Source organism: Chiloscyllium punctatum, chromosome 11, assembly GCF_047496795.1.
Source record: "Chiloscyllium punctatum isolate Juve2018m chromosome 11, sChiPun1.3, whole genome shotgun sequence".
Classification (NCBI taxonomy): Eukaryota; Metazoa; Chordata; class Chondrichthyes; order Orectolobiformes; family Hemiscylliidae; genus Chiloscyllium; species Chiloscyllium punctatum.
Genome location: NC_092749.1, coordinates 97,777,904 through 97,796,140, shown reverse-complemented (window position 1 = coordinate 97,796,140; position 18,237 = coordinate 97,777,904). Strand labels below are relative to the sequence as shown.

At 42.0% G+C, this 18,237-nt stretch overlaps 1 protein-coding gene across 2 annotated transcripts in view; it reads right to left on the bottom strand.

Annotated features, from left to right (window-relative positions):
• ccdc170 (coiled-coil domain containing 170) overlaps positions 1–17,538 on the bottom strand; it is a 107,137-nt gene extending 89,599 nt beyond the window's left edge. The window contains exons 1-4 of one of the 2 annotated variants that reach the window (XM_072581366.1): positions 17,336–17,538; positions 11,193–11,269; positions 2,489–2,516; positions 1,305–1,433 (exon numbers count right to left, since the gene is read on the bottom strand). In XM_072581366.1, coding sequence (XP_072437467.1) covers positions 1,305–1,433; positions 2,489–2,516; positions 11,193–11,269; positions 17,336–17,464 — 363 coding nt within the window. In that variant the 5' untranslated portion in view covers positions 17,465–17,538. Of the gene's footprint in view, positions 1–1,304; positions 1,434–2,488; positions 2,517–11,192; positions 11,283–17,335 lie in introns of both variants that reach the window. The other variant, XM_072581367.1, reaches the window with a different exon arrangement.
• Between the last annotated feature and the right edge of the window lie 699 nt (positions 17,539–18,237).

Here is an 18,237-nt window from a genome sequence, read left to right as displayed (position 1 = left end):
GTGGATCAGATACGTGGATGACACTTTTGTAATTATTAAGTGAACAGGAATCAAGAACACACACTGGATTTTTAACACCATGCTCACAGGGATCAGATTGACGATACAGGAGGAAACCAACAATTCATTCCCATTCCAGGATGTGACGGTAGAAAGAGCACATGACAGGGAATGCACCTCAAAAGGGTACAGAAAAGCCACACACATGGACCAGATCCTGAGCTACAACAGCAACCACCCAAACACACACAAGCGAAGCTGCACCAGGACCCTGTTCAAAAGGGCTGCAACACACTGCAGCACTCCCGACCTATGAAGAGAAGAAGAGCACCTCTACAAAGTCTTCACCAAGAACGGATATCCCCGCAACTTCATCTGCAGATGCCTGGCAGACAAACAATGCGACGAGGCCATACCATGATCCAACACACTAACCAGTCTACCTTATCTAATAAATGTCTCGGAACTGACAGCCAGACTGCTCTGACCACTCAGGTTTATGACAGCACATAAACCGACAGCCACACTCAGACAACAACTCACCAGAACAAAAGACCCTACACCCATCGCATGGAGGACAAATGTGGTGTACAAGATTCCATGCAGAGACAGCTCAAAACACTATATAGAACAAACAGGCAGACAACTTGCGAGCTGCACTCATGAAAATCAACTAGCTACTGAACGCCATGACCAGCTGTCCCTAGTAGCTATACACGCAGACGCCAAGGACCACCAATTCGACTGGGACAGCATAGCCATAATAGGACAAGCCAAACACAGGACAGCCGGAGAATTCCTAGAAGCCTGGTACTTATCCACGGACTCCGTCAATAAACACATTGACCTCAACCCAATATACCAACCACTCCATTGAACAACCGGAACAGGCAACCAGAAGCAGTGCAAGAGAAACCAAATAAATTCCAACTGACCCAGTACAGCAGCGCTTCACAGGAGGCTCCTCAGCACTGAGGATGTCACCTAGAAACATCTGCAATCCAAATTCCCAGCTTGGCATACATACTTACAACTGCAACTGGTACCCGAACTCCAAATATTTACACAAACCTCCAACAGGTTCAGGAAAGGACAGTGCAGGAAAATACCCAAGGATTGTACAAAAGCCAGACCCTGTGCTTGGTAATTAAAGGCTTCTGTTAAGTCTGTGTCGGGTGGATCAACAGCCTCCTTAACACAGGTTGAAAATCCACTCAAAGTTATCTGAATAAAAGAAAATTCTGAAATAGCCATCAGGCAATTAGTCTTCACTTATCCGCCACTTCCTCGGTATTTCAGATTACCTCAGTCTGACTGCCTTTATATTTGACCTGCAGTGCAGCCAGTTCACTGCGAGCTGTTTCAGAAGCTACCCGATAATGATTCAGTTGGTCACGTAAAACTGGATTTTCCACCACTGGGTCAAAGATTCCCTGGAGGATCAATAAAAACACAATGGGTAAACTTTCCTTGTTTCATATCATACACACAGGCGGATGAACATTCGGTTTCACTGATGAATTCAACTCCTGCTTCAAGATAGATTTGATTCTAGAATTTCCAAACTTCGCAGTGCTCTGCTTCACAGCTGTTCCAAAGTTAACGTCAAACTGTGTTTCATCAGTTATCTCCAGGGCTCTGCTGTGAGATAGAGAATGTGGCACTCCCTCAACAGCCTCTGTTCCTTGGTGTGCAATGAGAATGTTTGGAGAAATGCAAGTGTACTTATTGTATTGGCTAGCTTGCCATAGCCATGAGATCTCTACCTCTGCTGTAAGTACCTTTGTATGCAGTTTTAGGCGGCCAATAAACCATGTTGTTTGAAATAGTGTCAAAGATGAAAATATGTGGGCTTTCAGAGGTGGAAGACAACTAGCTATTGGAAGTGAACAATAATCAGCAGTGCATGCAAATATGAATTTATGGGTGAGTCAAAATACTGTGAATTTTCCTTTCCCTGCTGCTGTGGAAATGAAAATGAGACAGAATTAGAAGTTCCACTGTACTTCTCAGTGAAGAACAACCATCACTACATACAACAACAGCATTTCATCATTGCTAAAATCAGAAGGAATTGAGGGAGATAATTTAACCCAGCCCCTGAGATCTGGATTTTTGATCTTTAAAATTTGGTTTTCCCAGTCTGTGAGAGACACAGAGACCATTTGTTCAGTTAGATGGAACTCTGCACTCTAAAATCTGTGTAATTCCACAGAAATCAACTGCCAAAAAAAGGCAAACATGTAGCAATAGTGTAAGTTGAGCTGAAGATCAGTTTTCAAAGAACCTCACAATTGTTACCCTAACGATTACCATTTTCGACATCGGCAGTCCAATGAGTTTTTAGATGTCCCTACAATATTCCACTATTGTTTAGATAATCAAATGTTAACTTGGTTCCCTTTGAAGGGGTTAATAGCTCGACTGAAATATTGGGAAAACCAAATTGCTAATATCACCATTTGCAACTTTCAACCAAATCATATACCTTCTGAGCTTCCAATCTGCTCCGACACCTGGAACGAGAGGAAGAGAAAAAGCACAAGAAATTGTTGGTACAGAGCCAAAATATTAGAATAATGCCAACATTGCAGATGTAGTACAATACCATGATTTAAAAAAAACAAGATGAACAAGTATATTAGAGAAGTTAAGTGTTATAGACCAGACCAGACTACCTCAAAACATTTTGAGAAGGAAGCCTTAACCCTAACTTTTTTTTATGTTAAAGGCAAATGTAAAGTGACTGTTCCTGATGCAACGCGACCGGTCAAACTACTTGACATTAGCAAAACACAATTTATTTAAACACTATAGTTAAAATACAACCAAAGAGAAAGGAATTTTAGTATCTCCATTGGAAAACTTAACAGACTAATAGATGCTGTAACTATTACTAATCAACTGTTTCAATATAGTAACATTCCATAAACATACCCCTTGGCAAAAAAAGCAAATTCAGACACATAATTCTCACATACAGTCCTCCAATCCAGGTGGAAATAAAAACATCAAGAGAAAATTCAGAGAGAGTAATTGCCAGGAGATATTCACTGAAATTTACAACTCTGTTGAGACTCCAGCAGCTCCTGCTGCTACCCAAATATCATAATGTGTGAGAGCTATTCAGGGTTAGTTTAAAAAAAAGCTCAACCCTCCCAAACTGTTCACTCAGCTCATCTCCCTTTATTCGAATTTCTCTCTTAAAACAAACCAGGACAAAATAAAGTTACAGTATCATCACATTAGAAATCTTGAAGATACTAACAAAAACTGAAGCATAGCACACAGGCTTTGTTATGGCCCAGGGACTAACCAAGGGGAGAGAAACCAGTTGCATAAAATCAAAGTTAATAGACCATTTTGACAGTTCCTCTCTTTGGCCCTTGGACCCTTAAAAAAACAAAATTTTTTTTTCCTCCTGTCATTCTCAGGGTTTATGCAGCTGGCTTTTCCTGCAGGCACAGCCATATCCCTCACAATTTAAAGTTCCATTTTGTAATTCAATATCTACATCTATACTATGCTGCCTCAAAGGTGTACAAAATGAACCCCTCCTCTCCAAAGGATTAGATGCCAGAGTGAGCCTTTGAAACTTTGTACATACTTCCTCTCTAACATTTTGGAAAAGGACAAAGATGCACAGGCTGGATTGATTGGCCGAGCTAAATTGCCCATTGGGTCCAAGGGTGTGTAGGTTAGGTCGGTTAACCATGGGAAATGCAGGGTTACAGGGATAGGTTAGGATGTGGGTCTGGGTCGGATGTTCTTCAAAGGTTCAGTGCAGACTCGATAGGCCAAAAAGCCTGCTTCCAAACTGTAGGGACTTTATGATCCAAGAGCACTGTGGTGGGACAATGACCTTTGTAAAATCAAGAAGCAGGTCATTTCTAGAAGGCTCACCAACACACTCTCCAAGGAATTTAAGGATGAGCAATAAAGTGTCAGCCATAAGCATATCCCAAGAATGAGGGCTTTTTTGTTCTTTTAAATGCCAGGCTCTGTAATCCATCCAATGACTTGGTAAATAAGTGTATACAGTAGACAATCCTTAAAGGTGAGCAAAATCTTGTGTTTGTCTTCTTTTTTGACCAACTCTAATATATTAACTAGGTGGACTCTTGCTGCTGGCAACGAATGCTGGTTTGTGATCCTTCCATCTTTGTGTCACTTGAATGCAGAGAAAATTTGACCTTTACCTCCTTTCTTGTCCAGGGGGTGAGTGACTGGCCAATGAAGCTACAATCTCCCCCACAGATGCAAGCGCTGTTAATTAATTCTTGTAGTGCATTCAGTTGTTTCGATTTCTCAAGTGTAAATGCCAAAAAATATGATCCGGAACATGGTAATGTGTCACATATTCTCTCGTATCATGAAGGAGAGTAGATTCAACGATCAATTCAGGAAGTCAACTGGCATGCCACTCCCCTCTATATCCCAAAGGCTCAAGCACATGACGACCCTGTGAAATCAAGCATTCCCTAACTAATCTTGACACGATGGTCAAAAACAAAACGAGCGATTTCCATCATTGGAATACTACATGCAATTCTGGTCTCCTTCCTATTGGAATGACGTTGCGAAACTTGAAAGGGTTCAGAAAAGATTTTCAAGAATGAGGGCTTGAGCTATGGGGAGAGGTTGAACAGAGTGGGGCTATTTTCCCTGGAGTGTTGGAAGCTGAGGAGTGACCTGATAGAGATTGATAACTAGGGTGGCACGTGGCTCAGTAGTTAGCACTGCTGCCTCACAGCATCAGGGTCCCAGGTTCGATTCCAGCCTTGGGCAACTGTCTGTGTGGGGTTTGCACATTCTCCCCATGTCTGTGTGGGTTTCCTCCGGGTGCTCCGGTTTTCTCCCACAGTCCAAAGATGTGCAGGTTAGGTGAATTGGCCATGCTAAATTATACATAGTGTTAGGTGCATTAGTCAGAGGGAAGTGGGTCTGGTTGGGTTACTCTTCAGAGGACTGGTTGGGCTGAAGGGCCTGTTTCCACATTGTAGGGAATCTAATTTAATTTAAATCCTGAGGGGCATAGTGATGGTAAATAGGCAAATCTTTTCCCAAGGGTAGGGAAGTCCAAAATTAGATTTAAGGTGAGAGGGGAAAGATTTAAGAGGGATCTAAGGAGCAAATTTTTCACAGAGAGGCTGGTGTGTGTCTGGAATGAGCTGCTAGAGGAAGTGATGGAGGCTGGTACAACTACAACATTTAAAAGGTATCTGGATGGGTATCTTAATAGGAAGGGTTGAGAGGGATATGGGCCAAATGCTGGCAAATGGGACCAAATTAATTTAGGATATCTAGTCAGCATGGATGAGTTGGACTGAAGGCTCTGTTCCGTGCTGTACATCTCTATGACTCTATAATATTAATTAGGTTAATTTCAGGTGACAATGGGTTATTTTCTGTTCAGGACACAGATTAGCACCATTAACACTGCCAAGGTGAGGTAGATAATAAATTATTCTTCTCACCTGTTATATCTGTTTGGGTGCGCATGAGGATGGCCTCAACCAGGATCCCACTCTGGGACTTCTCCAGAATTGAAGGAATCTTGGAAGATTACTGCCAGTACATTAATTGTGTTTTTGGTACTTCCTTAAATAATTCTAAGATGCATCTCATTAGATCCAAGGTCTTTAGTTTTCCCAGTACATTTTCTCTAGTGATTGTTATTTCTATTTATTTTCTCTGCCCCTTTTGTCTTTTGACTATTTCGTATTTTTGGAAGGCTATTAGTGTTTTCTACCAATGAAGATTGATGCAAAGCATTTATTCAATTCTTCTGCCATCTTTTGATTCCCCAATATTGTTTCCCCAGCACCATTCTCTATGTTTATTTGGCCTTTCTCTTCCTTTATCAATATTTAAAGAAGCTCTTGTTTTACTAATAGAGTTCCCTGACTTTGAACTAGAAACCTTGCAGGGATGATATATGTCCAAATGAGGAATGGGTGTAGGATGCAGGGAAACTTATGAGACAATGGCGTTCCCATGCAGTCACCACCCTTGTGTTTTGATGTGTTGAAGGTTATGGGATGGATAACCACCTTCCCCCAACCCCATCCCCACCAATAGGCCTTGTCCTGCCAGACTACCAAGAAATGCACATACAAGATGCATTATAGCCATCAGATCATACTGTCAAAAGAATGGCTATTCAGCAATAAAGGTAAATGCCTTCTATTAGGGGATTTGGGGAGTTGTTGGAGTGGAAACAATGATATCAAATGCAACCATGCAGACCTTATGTCACAAAAAAATGTATAACTATAAACATGTACCTTTTGTTTACTTACACTAAGTATTAATCTGGATCATCACCCCTGTGGATATGAAATGTTACACAATACCTGTACTGGTATATACTAGCACATAGGCTCAATACATCATTTCCAAGATTTGCTACAGCGTTTTGAAGTGTGGTGTCACACAATGTCCACTGCATAAAAATATTTACAATATGTTTTATATATAAATGTATATAGAGTCACAGGCTGTACAGCATGGAAACAGACACATTGGTCCATCCATGCTGACCAGATATTCTAAGTTAATCTAGTCCTATTTGCCAGCATTTGGCCCATATCCCATTAAACCCTTCCAATTCACATATCCATCCAGATGACTTTTAAATGCTGTAAATTGTACCAGCCTCCACCACTTCCTCTGGCAGCTCATTCCATACATGAACCACACTCTGCATGAAAATGTTGCCCCTTAGATCACTTTCCCCTCTCACCCTAAACCTGTGCCCCTTAGTTTTGGACTCCCCTACCTTGGGGAAAAGACTGTGGCTTTTCACCCTATCCACACCCCTCATGATTTTATAATCTTCTATAAGGTCACCCCTCAGCCTTCAATGCTCTGTGGAAAACAGTCCCAGCCTATTCAGCCTCTCCGTATAGCTCAAACCTTCCAATCCTGGAAATATCCTTGCAAATCTTTTCTGAACCTTTTCAAATTTAACAAATCCTTTCCGAGAGCAGGAAGACCAGAATTGAACGCAGTATTCCAATAGTGACCTGGATAGCCGCAACATGACTCCCAATTCCTGTCCTCAATGCACTGACCAATAAAGGCAAGCATACCAAATGCCTTCTTTACTACCTTGTCTACCTGCTAGTCCACTTTCAAGGAATTATGAACCTGTATGAAAATACTTAATCAGATGCTCAGTGACCAACCTAATGAGCAGATTAAAACTACACACATCACCATGAAGTATTCAGTTTACAACATCAACTCCACTGCGTAAAGTATAAGCTTGAATCCTTCCTGCTGTTAGTCAAATGGTTTTAGGTTCAAGCTCCATTCCAGAGACACATGCACACTTCAGTAATATGAAGGATGATAAGCAGTAATCCTAACACTATTGCTATATTTCAGATATTATGTTAAACTCAGGTGGTTGCAAAAGATCCAATGACATGAATTCAATAAGAGAAGGGTGTTCACCTTCAATATTTGCCACCCAAAACGGATCAACTGGACATTCATTTCAGGTGCGGTTTGTGGGTCTTTGTGCAGTTTGTTGCTGTTTATTTACATAGCAACAGGAGTTCTTTTCAATAGGAACTATAACAACAGCATCTTGCATTGCTACAGCTCCACTTCATACACTGCAGAGCACTATGAAATATGGAACTATAAAGACAGAAGCTCCTTATCCTCGTGTACGTCTTTGAAACAAGCTTATTCTTCTATTGTGATGTTATGAATGTCCTCACTCCAACTCTGGGACTGTGCCTGCAAAGTACATTTGTGAATCTTTTTGAATCTGTAGGGGAGTCAAACCAACTATGTTTTGTTGAATTTGATATAAAATAAATTCAGACGTTATTTTTAATTCTTTCACAGGATGTGGGTGTTGTAGGCAAGGCATGTAATTATTGCTCTTCCCAAACAGCCATTGAACTGAGTGGCTTGCTGGGTCATTTCAGAAGGCAGTTAAGAGTCATACACATTTCTGTGGGTCTGAAGTCACATATAGGCTAGGTCAGACCTGGTAAAAGATGGTAGGTTCCTCGGATGCTGCCTGAACTGCTGTGCTTTTCCAGCACCACTAATCCAAAATCTGGTAAAAGATGGTACATTTCCTTCCCTAAAGGGCATTAGTGTGCCATATCATCTTTTACAGCAATTGTTTACAGTTGACATGGTCACCTTTACTATGACTAGTTTTACATAGAATAGTGTGTGGAAGCATGCCATTCAGCCCACTGAGGCCACACAGACCCTCCAAAGTGTATCCCACTCAGACCACCCTCTTACCCTAACCCTGTAGCCTTGCATTTTCCATGGCTAATCCATTAAATCAATACATTCCTGGACACTATGGACCACTTAGCATGGCCAATCCACATAACTTGCACATGTTTGCACTGTGGGGGGAAACCAGAGCACCCGAAGGAAACCCATGCAGACATGGGGAGAATGTGCAAACTCCACAAAGACAGTCGCTTGAGGGTGGAACTGAACCTGGGGCCCACTGAGCCACCACGCCGCCCCCAGATACAAAATCTTCCTTGGTCAACAAAATGCCTTAAACATAAACAATCCCCAAGTCAAGCCACTTGGTAGAGCTGTGCTTGCCAATGTGGGATGACAAACTATTTCCTTTAGTGGCATTCATACTCCTGCCTAACTCTGGACTATTTAGGCTTAGATTGCCAACAGCAAAGCATTGCCCTAGCACAAACAGGGCTACAGCTAGAACATGACCAGGTCAAACCACACATCCAGTCAACACAGAGCTCTGTGATCCGAGAAATGGAGGGACAGCATAAATATCCAACAGGACATGCTGAGGAAGCCCCATCCACACTCTCAGCTGGATGTAGAGGATCCCGTGGCATTATTCTGAAGGAATCAGGAGGTTCTCCACCATGTTTTGGCCATCACTAAAAGAGAATCTCTTGTCATTATCACAGTGGCATTTCCAGGACTTTGCTGTGTGCAAATTTGCTGCATTCCCTACATCACAACACTGACTATGCTGCAAAAACACTTCCAAACTGTAAGATGATTTGGAACTACTGAGGCAATGAAAGACCCGCTATCAACACAAATCTTTTCTACCGAAATGTTCCAGATCATCCAGGATCAATAATCTCATGTTATTTCCTTTTCTGGAAACTGTCTTCTTCAACCCTCATCGCTGTCTCCTCCACCTTCACCTTCACCAACAGGAACAGGAACTCACGGATTTTTGTGTCGTTAAAATTGAGACCATCCTTGGCTGCTCCTCCCTCTTTTCCACTATCTCATTAAGAAAATCTTATTCCGAGACTTTCACCTGCTCTCCCTCTAAACTCACATCTTTCTCTAGTTTACATCCAGTCTCCGAACATTCTTTTCCTCTCTAAATTTGCAGAACTTGCTACTGCCTTCCAAATCCATCTTTCCTGGAATTCCAAATGTTTGATTTCCACTGATCAGGTCACTGCCCTTACCACAACACCATAATGATACTTATTAAGCGCACTACTGATATCTTATGAGACAGCAATGAGGGCAAACTATCCGTCCTTGACCTCGATCTGTCTCTACCTAGTGACACAGTTAGCCATACCATCCTAGTTCAATGCCTCTCCACTGTCACCCAACTGGTGGATGGCACTCATTTAAATCCACCCCTATCGATCCAACTGTGGTCAGAAAACTACTGTCATGGCTTCTCTTACCCACCCCAGCACCAACCCCATCTCCCACCCCACCCAGGGATCCATCATTGGCTGCCCTCCCATTTCTTATCTACATATCGCCACTCAAACGAAAACAGCTGCTATATCTGGATTGACAGGACGTCCAATTCTTTGTTCCTGTGTTCACTGACCTGTATTTGTTGCTAGTAAGAAACAGGGCGGAAGTGGGTACTGCAGATGCTGGAGATTAGAGTCAAGATCAGAGTGGTGCTGGAAAAGCACAGCAGGTCAGGCAGCATCCGAGTGGCAGGAAGATTGACGTTTCGGGCAAAAGCCCTTCATCAGAATCACCTTCCTGATGAAGGGCTTTTGCCTGAAACGTCGATTCTCCTGCTCCTCGGATGCTGCCTGACCTGCTGTGCTTTTCCAGCACTGCTCTAATCTTGACTGCTGGTAAGAAACACCCTGATTTTGGAATTCTATCTTCAATCTTGAATTTCTCCATAGCCCCGCTCCTCCCGATCTGGGCAATTCTTTTCCGACTTATAGTGTAGGAGTTGTGACATTATGTTGAGATTGTACAGGATGTTGACAAGGCCTCTTCTGGAATACTGCGTCCAGTTTTGGTCTCCCTGTTACAGGAAGGACGTCATTAAGCTGGAGAGGATTCAGAAGAGATTAACCAGGATGTTGCCGAGAATGGACAGTTTGAGTTATAAGGGCAGCCTAGGACCTTTTTCCACTGGAGCAAAGGAGGTTGGTTTGTGACCTTATAGAGGTTTATAAAATCATGAGGGTATAGACAAGGTGAATAGCAGATGCCTTTTCCCAAGGGTGGGGGATTTCAAGACGAGGGAACATACTTTTAAGGTGATAGGAGAAAGATTTTAAAAATACACAAGGGGCAATTTTTTTTTATTTTATACAGAGTGGTTCATGTGTGGAAGGAACCTCCAGAGGAAGTGGTGAATTCAGGTACAGTTACACCATTTAAAAGACAGTTCGATAACTAAATGAATAACAAATATTTGGAGGGATATGGGTCAAACACAGGGAGGTGGGGCTAGTTTCATTTGGAATTCGGGTTGGCATGGACTGGTTGGACCGAAGGATTTGTTTCTGTGCTGAATGACTCTCTGACTCTCAATTCTCAGATATCCATGCTTCTCCAGTTCTGGATTCTTGAGGATCACGAGTTGTAATTGCTCCATCATTGACAGCTATGCCCTCAGCTGAAAAGGTCCTAAATTCTGGAATCCTCTCCCTGAACTTCACTGCCTCTCTACCTTGCATTCTTTCTTCAACATACTCAGTTAAACCTCTATACTTTTAGCCATCTGCTCTAATGTTTCCTTATGTACTCAGTGTGAAATTTGGTTAGGTAACACTACTCAGATGGGTCTTGGAAAGTTTCCTGTATGTATTGTGCATCTGGTCGTTGCTGCTTCCTTTTGTTCAACTACATGTTGTCTTAGTTTACACACACAGTTAAGCAGAAGCAAATACACAGGTCCTAAATATACTTCAGTACTGAACTCTTACCTTCCACCAGCGAGTGTGGCAATTAATTCATCTTTCTCGGTCAGTTGGCGCTTCATTGCATTAAGTTGCTCTTGGAGCTGAAAAATTAATCTAGCAGTTATAAAGTTGGATAGGTTCTCCTTTCACAATTCAATAAGCAACTTCTGTAAATGTTTGGCACGTTTGCCTTCATTGCTCAGACCATTAAATATCAGAGTTGGGGCGTCATGCGGATACTGGTGAGGTCACCTTTGAAGTACTGTGAACAGTATTCTGGTTGTCCTGCTATAGGAAGGATATTATTAAATTGGAGAGGGTGCAGAAAGATTTGTGAGGATGTCATCGAGACTGAATGGTTGGGAGTTATAGGGAGAGGCAGGATAGGCTTGGATGTTTTTCACTGGATTGTAGAGGTTGAAAGATGACCTTGTAATGGTTTATAAAATCATGAGGGCTATAGATAAGGTGAATAGCAAAGGTCTCTTCCCCATTATAGTTCAAAATTAGTGGGCATATTTTTATGGCGAGAGGAGAAAGATTTAAAAGGGACCTGAGGGACAACTTTTTCCATACAGAGGGTGGTTTGCATATGGAATGAACTGCCAGACAAAGTGATAGATGCAGGTACAGTTACAACATTTATAAATTATTTGATCAGGTACATGAATAGGAAATGGAGGGATACAGGCCCAACGCAGGCAAGTGGGACTAGTGTAGTTTGAGAAACTTGGTCAGCATGGACTAGTTGGACCGAAGGGTCTGTTTCCATGCTGGATGACTCTATGTATCATGACCACAAAATGCAGCGGTAATCCTAGACTACGTCAGTCATGATGCTTGAATCAAACCAATTATGATCAGAAAAGTGAATGAAGATTGATTAATAGGCAACAGTAGCTGTTCCACCAAACAATATGTGGGAATGGACACTTGTTAAGGAAAGGGTTTGGTGCATTCCTGACTCATACTAACACTGGAATAGCTTTCATTTGTATTGAAATTAAAATAAATGCTTATAATGATATCCTAGCCTGAAGGCAGACACAAACATTAATTAAGTAGTTTGCACTTTATCAAGGTACATTTAATCTCCTCTACATAGTGTCACTACTCAAAATTTATTTTGCAAGGTACATTATTTCTCTCACCAGTTCAGTGATAAGACTCTTCTTTACAAACTGAGCGTAAAATAGCTCCTCACACAACTGCAAACACTTAAAGAGTTAATGTACTTCGATGTTACAGCTCAGTAAATTAGTTAATGTTCCAAAGATGACAGCTCATCTGAAAATTCAATGAGCTGCATGAAGCATAAACATTCATCCTGCCTTCAAGCCAAGATTTGTTCACCTGAAAACTGTTCCCCTTGTAGATTTGTTTTACAAGTGGAGAAAATAAATGTGTTGCAAATACCGAATATTCCAGAATACACTTTAAAAATGGCACTAAAAAATGCACCTTTGCTGTCAAACTGCATTTATGCAACACCAAGGGAATGGAAAGTGAGCTGGTGTTTCTACTCTTTCATGGGACATGGGCATCATTGATATTTGTTGCCCATTCCTTGTTGGCATTGAATGAAGGACGATGTGGGCAGCACAGTGGCTCACTGGTTAGCGCTGCTGCCTCACAGCGAGAGCAATCCAGGTTTGACTCCAGCTTTGGGTGACTGCATGTGTGGAGTTTGCATGTCCTCCCCGTGACCGCTCCAGTTTCATTTCAGAGTCTAACGATGTGCCGGGTATGTAGATTAGATATGCTAAATTGGCCATAATGTTTATGGGTTAGCATTGGAAACACAGGATTACGAGGATAGGGGTATTGGTGCTGACTCAATGGGCTGAACGGCCTCTATCTACTCTGCACGCAATCTATGACTCTAAGTGGGTTGCAGTTGAACATCAACTATGTTACCATGATTCTGTAGGTCAGATTGAGCAATTCTTAAAGGTCATTAGTGAACCATATGGGGTTTTATGAAAATAGATGGTAATTTCAGAGCACCATCACTGAGACAAGCTTTCCATTCCAGATTTGGGACAAGAATTTAACTTTCACTTTCTGCTATGTGGGATCTGAACCCCTGTCTCCAAACCCTCAGCCTCTGAATTACATGCACAGTGAAATGACTGTCTTCCCCCCAGTATTAGACTATAATGCTACATTGAATAAAGCAACAAGAAAGAATGAGAGACTAGAATCAATGGAAATAATGTATTGTCCTTTATACTAATTATGCGGATGACTGAAGTGGATATGTAGGGACCTTTGATGCAATGTTTTAAAAAGCCATTTAAGAGGGACACCTGTTTCTATATCTGCCCTGATACAATTTGAGCACAAATGCCTTTTTTTGCCTTGTTAAAATGTTTTGCCTGCCATAGGTATTGGAATGGGACCAACAAATAAAATGGGTGGAGGCATTGTTATGGATAACATGGATGGCAGGAGACCTGGAATGGATTGAATGGGCACAGGCATGGATCGAACTAATTGGAGAATGGACAGAATTGCACCCGACACAATTTCTGGGAATGACATCAAATGTTGACCGCGTGGAACCTGGAATGGACTGATGGGCCAAAGCAGTAATAGAATGGGTGGCAATATGGATCTCAAGGGTTCTGGAATGGCAAGAGGTTTTGACAAGTCAGCAGACATGGATTGTCATTGTTTCAGTGGTAACTATGGAAAATCAATGGGAACTTGTACTGGAAATCTTAATGTAAGATCAATCTGTCAAATATTTGCTTAAAATGGGAATTTTTAAAAAATTGCTTTTAAAGAAAACATAAAAAGCACAGTGACATTAAACATGAAAGGTTGCTAGATCAAACTGAAAGATGTACACATATGGTTTAGTACAGTATGCATAATGTAGAGAAAGACAAACAACAATCCAATCTGTAATTTAATGAATGAACTGCATATGCTTGATCTGTGCCTCATTTTCTAATGATACATTATTGAACCTGCTAAATTGTTTGAAATTGTTTATAGTAATACATTTTTACTTTAAATTCACCCAACTTTGAGTATGAATAGCAATAGTTTCAATAAATTGTTTTGTAATCTTTTTCTTCCTTTCCTTCCGGGAGATATGATCTGATGCTATTTAACAGCTTCACAAGGGCAACTAGAAATGGGCAATAAATGTCGGTCCAGACAGAAATGACCATGTCCCATGAGTGAACAAAAAAATTCCTCTTTTCTTTCACTTCCTTTCTACATGCCCTCCTTTTGCCTCATCAAACTTTTTCACTTCTCAGCTATATTTCCATAGTTAGCTTAATACTTTTTACAGCAATAGCCCTAGACTTTGAAATATTTCTTGATCTTACGTTTTACTTTAAATGTAAGAACGAAGGAAGAGGAGCAGACAATCAGGAATGATGATCCTCCTCTGCAGTCTGCTGCCCGGACTTTGTGATGGCTACTCGGGAGAATCCAGCTCTTATTTTTAAATCAACTTTGCTCAGAGATATTATGACATAACTCTATAGAATCCAGCGAATATCATTTTCTCTTAGTCAGCTCTAGAATTGTTCTGGCTGACCCTGCATTTCTAACACTGACATTCTGTATGCATAAATGATTGAGATTAAATAGTGGTGCAAATGGATGCAGGTTTGCTCGCTGAGCTGGAAGGTTCATTTTCAGACGTTTCGTCACCATATTAGGTAACATCATCAGTGAGTCTCCAGTGAAGTACTGGTGTTATGGCCTGCTTTCTATTTATGTGTTTAGGTTTCCTTGGGTTGGTGATGTAATTTCCTGGGGTGGCGATGTCATTTCTTGGTCTCTTTCAAAGAGGGTGATAGATGGGATCCAAATCAATGTGTTTGTTGAGAGAGTTCCAGTTGGAATGCTATGCTTCTAGGAATTCTCCTGCGTGACTCTGTTTGGTTTGTTCTAGGATGGACAAAGTGGTGTCCTTCTGCAACTGTATGTGAGGATACAAGTGATAATGGGTCATATCTTTTTGTGGCTAGTTGCTGTTCATGTATCCTGGTGGCTAGTTTTCTGCCTGTTTGCCTGATGTCGTGTTTGTTACAGCGCTTGCAAGAGTCAACACTCCATTCTAGGACAAGCCAAACAGAGACACGTGTGAGACTTCGCATGGCATTCCAACTGGAACTCTATCAACAAACACATCGATTTGGATCCCATCTATTACCCTCTAGAAAAAAGAACAGGAAATGACAACACCACAGGAAATGACATCACCAACCCAAGGAAACCTAAATGCAAATAAGAAAGCGGGCTATGCCACCAGTGCTTCACCGGATGCTCACTGATGTTACCTGGTATGATGACAAAACGTCTGAAAACAAACCTTCCAACTCAGCGAGCAAACTTACATCCAGAACCTTAACCTGAGCTACAAATCTTCTCCAAACTTACTAATAATCGTTCAACATTGACACTACGGGAGAGATCCCTTGAAGGGCACCACCTATTAAATCGTGCCAATTGGAGTAAGGGCCCATTATTCTTATTGAAGTCTTGTGGTTCACTAGCAGCATCCCTCCCTCTGAGCCAGAAATTCCGGCCAACAAGTGACATCCTACATTTCATGGTCAAGGATTAAATCAAATGTCACCCTGAAAATCCTTCCACTACATGGCAATGGCTGATGGTAAGAACAAAGCTACTTGGTCAGCTGTGAGATGGAAAGAGGAGTGGAGCTTCTACCCTCATTAACTATAACCCCAGATCACAATGTGCATGTAGAAAATCTGTTGGCAAAACAACTTGAACTCCTAGGACTCATCCCCCAATATCCTTAATCTTTGTCTGTTACCTCTAATCCAAGCTAGTGGTTGCCTCTATTCCAACATCTTTTCATTTTTGTTTACAGCTTCATGTGTGTAATTTTGTTGAATATTTTCTGATATCTACCAGGTTTGTTATTTCCTCAAAATATGCAACTAGGTTCATCAGTTGATCAGAATCTCTTTGATCAGTTGATAGTTGATCAAATGCTCCGTCTATTCCTAATGCCAGTGACTTCTCCACAGCTGACTGATTTTGAGTTTATTTTCTCTACCTTTCTTAAAATAGAAAGTGACATTGACAGTTACCCAGTGGAGAAAAAAACTACAGAATTGAGAGTTTTGAAAATCTTGACTCCAATTTTGTCAACTGCTGCTTTTAAGAACCTGTGGTAAGAGGGATGTAAGTCAACTCAGCATCGCTCATTTTACACAGTCATATAAATTCAAGATCTATTATATAGTATCTGAATGGTCTCCTCTGCTTTCTGCTAATCTGGGCCAATTGTCCTATACCTCATTTAAACTGACCACTTTTCAACCTTTAGTTTCTACATCCTTTCTTTTTCAATTTTGAGACTCAGGCTTGTCATTTGTGCTTTTTCCACTAATGACTTGATAAGTCAGCCCCTCCATCTCTGGCTTGAATAACATGTGACCCACTCAGAACAGTAGACCCAAGAAGAGTAGGGCAGGGGTATCTCTGGTGTCCTCGCCAATATATATCCTTCAATTACAATCACAAAAATAAAAGCAGGTTATCTGGTTGTTAGATTTCTTTTCAAATCAACCTGTTCAGGGATGATTATGACACACCTCGAGAGAGAGATGGGACTTAATCCCAGGCTTTCTGCCTCAGATGTCAGGACACTACCACTGGGGTTAGCACTGCTGCCTCACAGCCCCAAGTACCGGAGTTCGATTCCCGCCTCAGGCTACTGCCTGTGTGGAGTTTGCACATTCTCCCCATGTCTGCGTGGGTTTCCTCCGGGTGCTCCAGTTTCCTCCCACAATCCGAAGTTGTGAAGGTTAGGTGAACTGGCCATGCTAAATTAGTGCTCAAGGATGTGTAGGTTAGGTGTATTAGTCAGGGGTAAATGTATGAGTAATAGGGCAGGGGAAAGGGTCTGGGTGGAATGCCCTTCGGAGGATCAGTGTGGACTTTTTGGGCCAAATGGCCTGTTTCCTCACTGTAGGGATTCTATGATTCACTGCCCCACAATAACCCCTAAATGATCTGTTAGTTCTCACGGTGCTGTTTGAGAGAATTTGCTGTGAGGAAGTAGTCTCCCCTTTAGGTGGTACAAACATAAAGTCACTCACTATCCTCATTCTTCAAGCGGTTCCCCGCCCAGGGAAGGAGCTGGTGTTGAATGAGGGTCCACTCACCTCGGGCACTCGGTGGCCGGCTGCTGGGGAGCTCGACACCCGGCCCAGCGAGCGCAGCGCACGGTTACTGTTAACATCGATCAGCTCCGGGACCGGGGAGCCCGAGTCCGCCCCTCTGCTGCCAGACATTGGGAGCGAGCGAGTGGAGGGGGGGGGGGAAAGTTCCAGCCAGCAATAAGCTCACTCACACTCTGAGCTGGGCGATTGCCGGCCTGAAACTATCGCCCTTGCCTCCGGCTGCACTGTTACCTGGGTCTCCCACGGCAACAGGGTTGCAACAGCATCTGGAGGTGGGACACAACGACATGATTGACAGAGACTGAGTGACCATTCACACAGGTTTCTGTGATAAATACTGTTCCATCTTGATTGGCGTGGATAATGTTCTGAGGAGGAGGAGTAATGCTGGAACTAACAAAATTCACAAAGAATAACAATTAAGAACTCTGGCTGAAAAGCTGTACCTGGAAAATTAGTTAAACTTCACAAACTTCCTGCATGAACCATTGGCCGTGCTAAATTGCCCATAGTGTTAGGTGCATTAGTCAGGGGTAAATGTAGGGGAAGGGTCTGGGTGGGTTGCTCTTCTAAGGGTCGGTGTGGACTTGTTGGGCCGAAGGGCCTGTTTCCGCACTGTAGGGAATCTAATCTAAAAAAAATTGGATAAAAGTAATTATTTTCTCCCAAAAAGTGATATCACAGCTTTTAAGCCCAACATTTCTGTTGAAAGTACAAAATTAAGGACTGTTTTTGCAAACATGCTCCTACTGAACTCGCAGATATCCACATTCTGAACTCCAGTAAAATTACGAGGCAGCAAAATAAAGTTTGCCATATTACTCAGAGTCTTTATATCTCATCCATGTGTAAATCGGTGTCAGGAAATCTTGATGTCAAGTTCT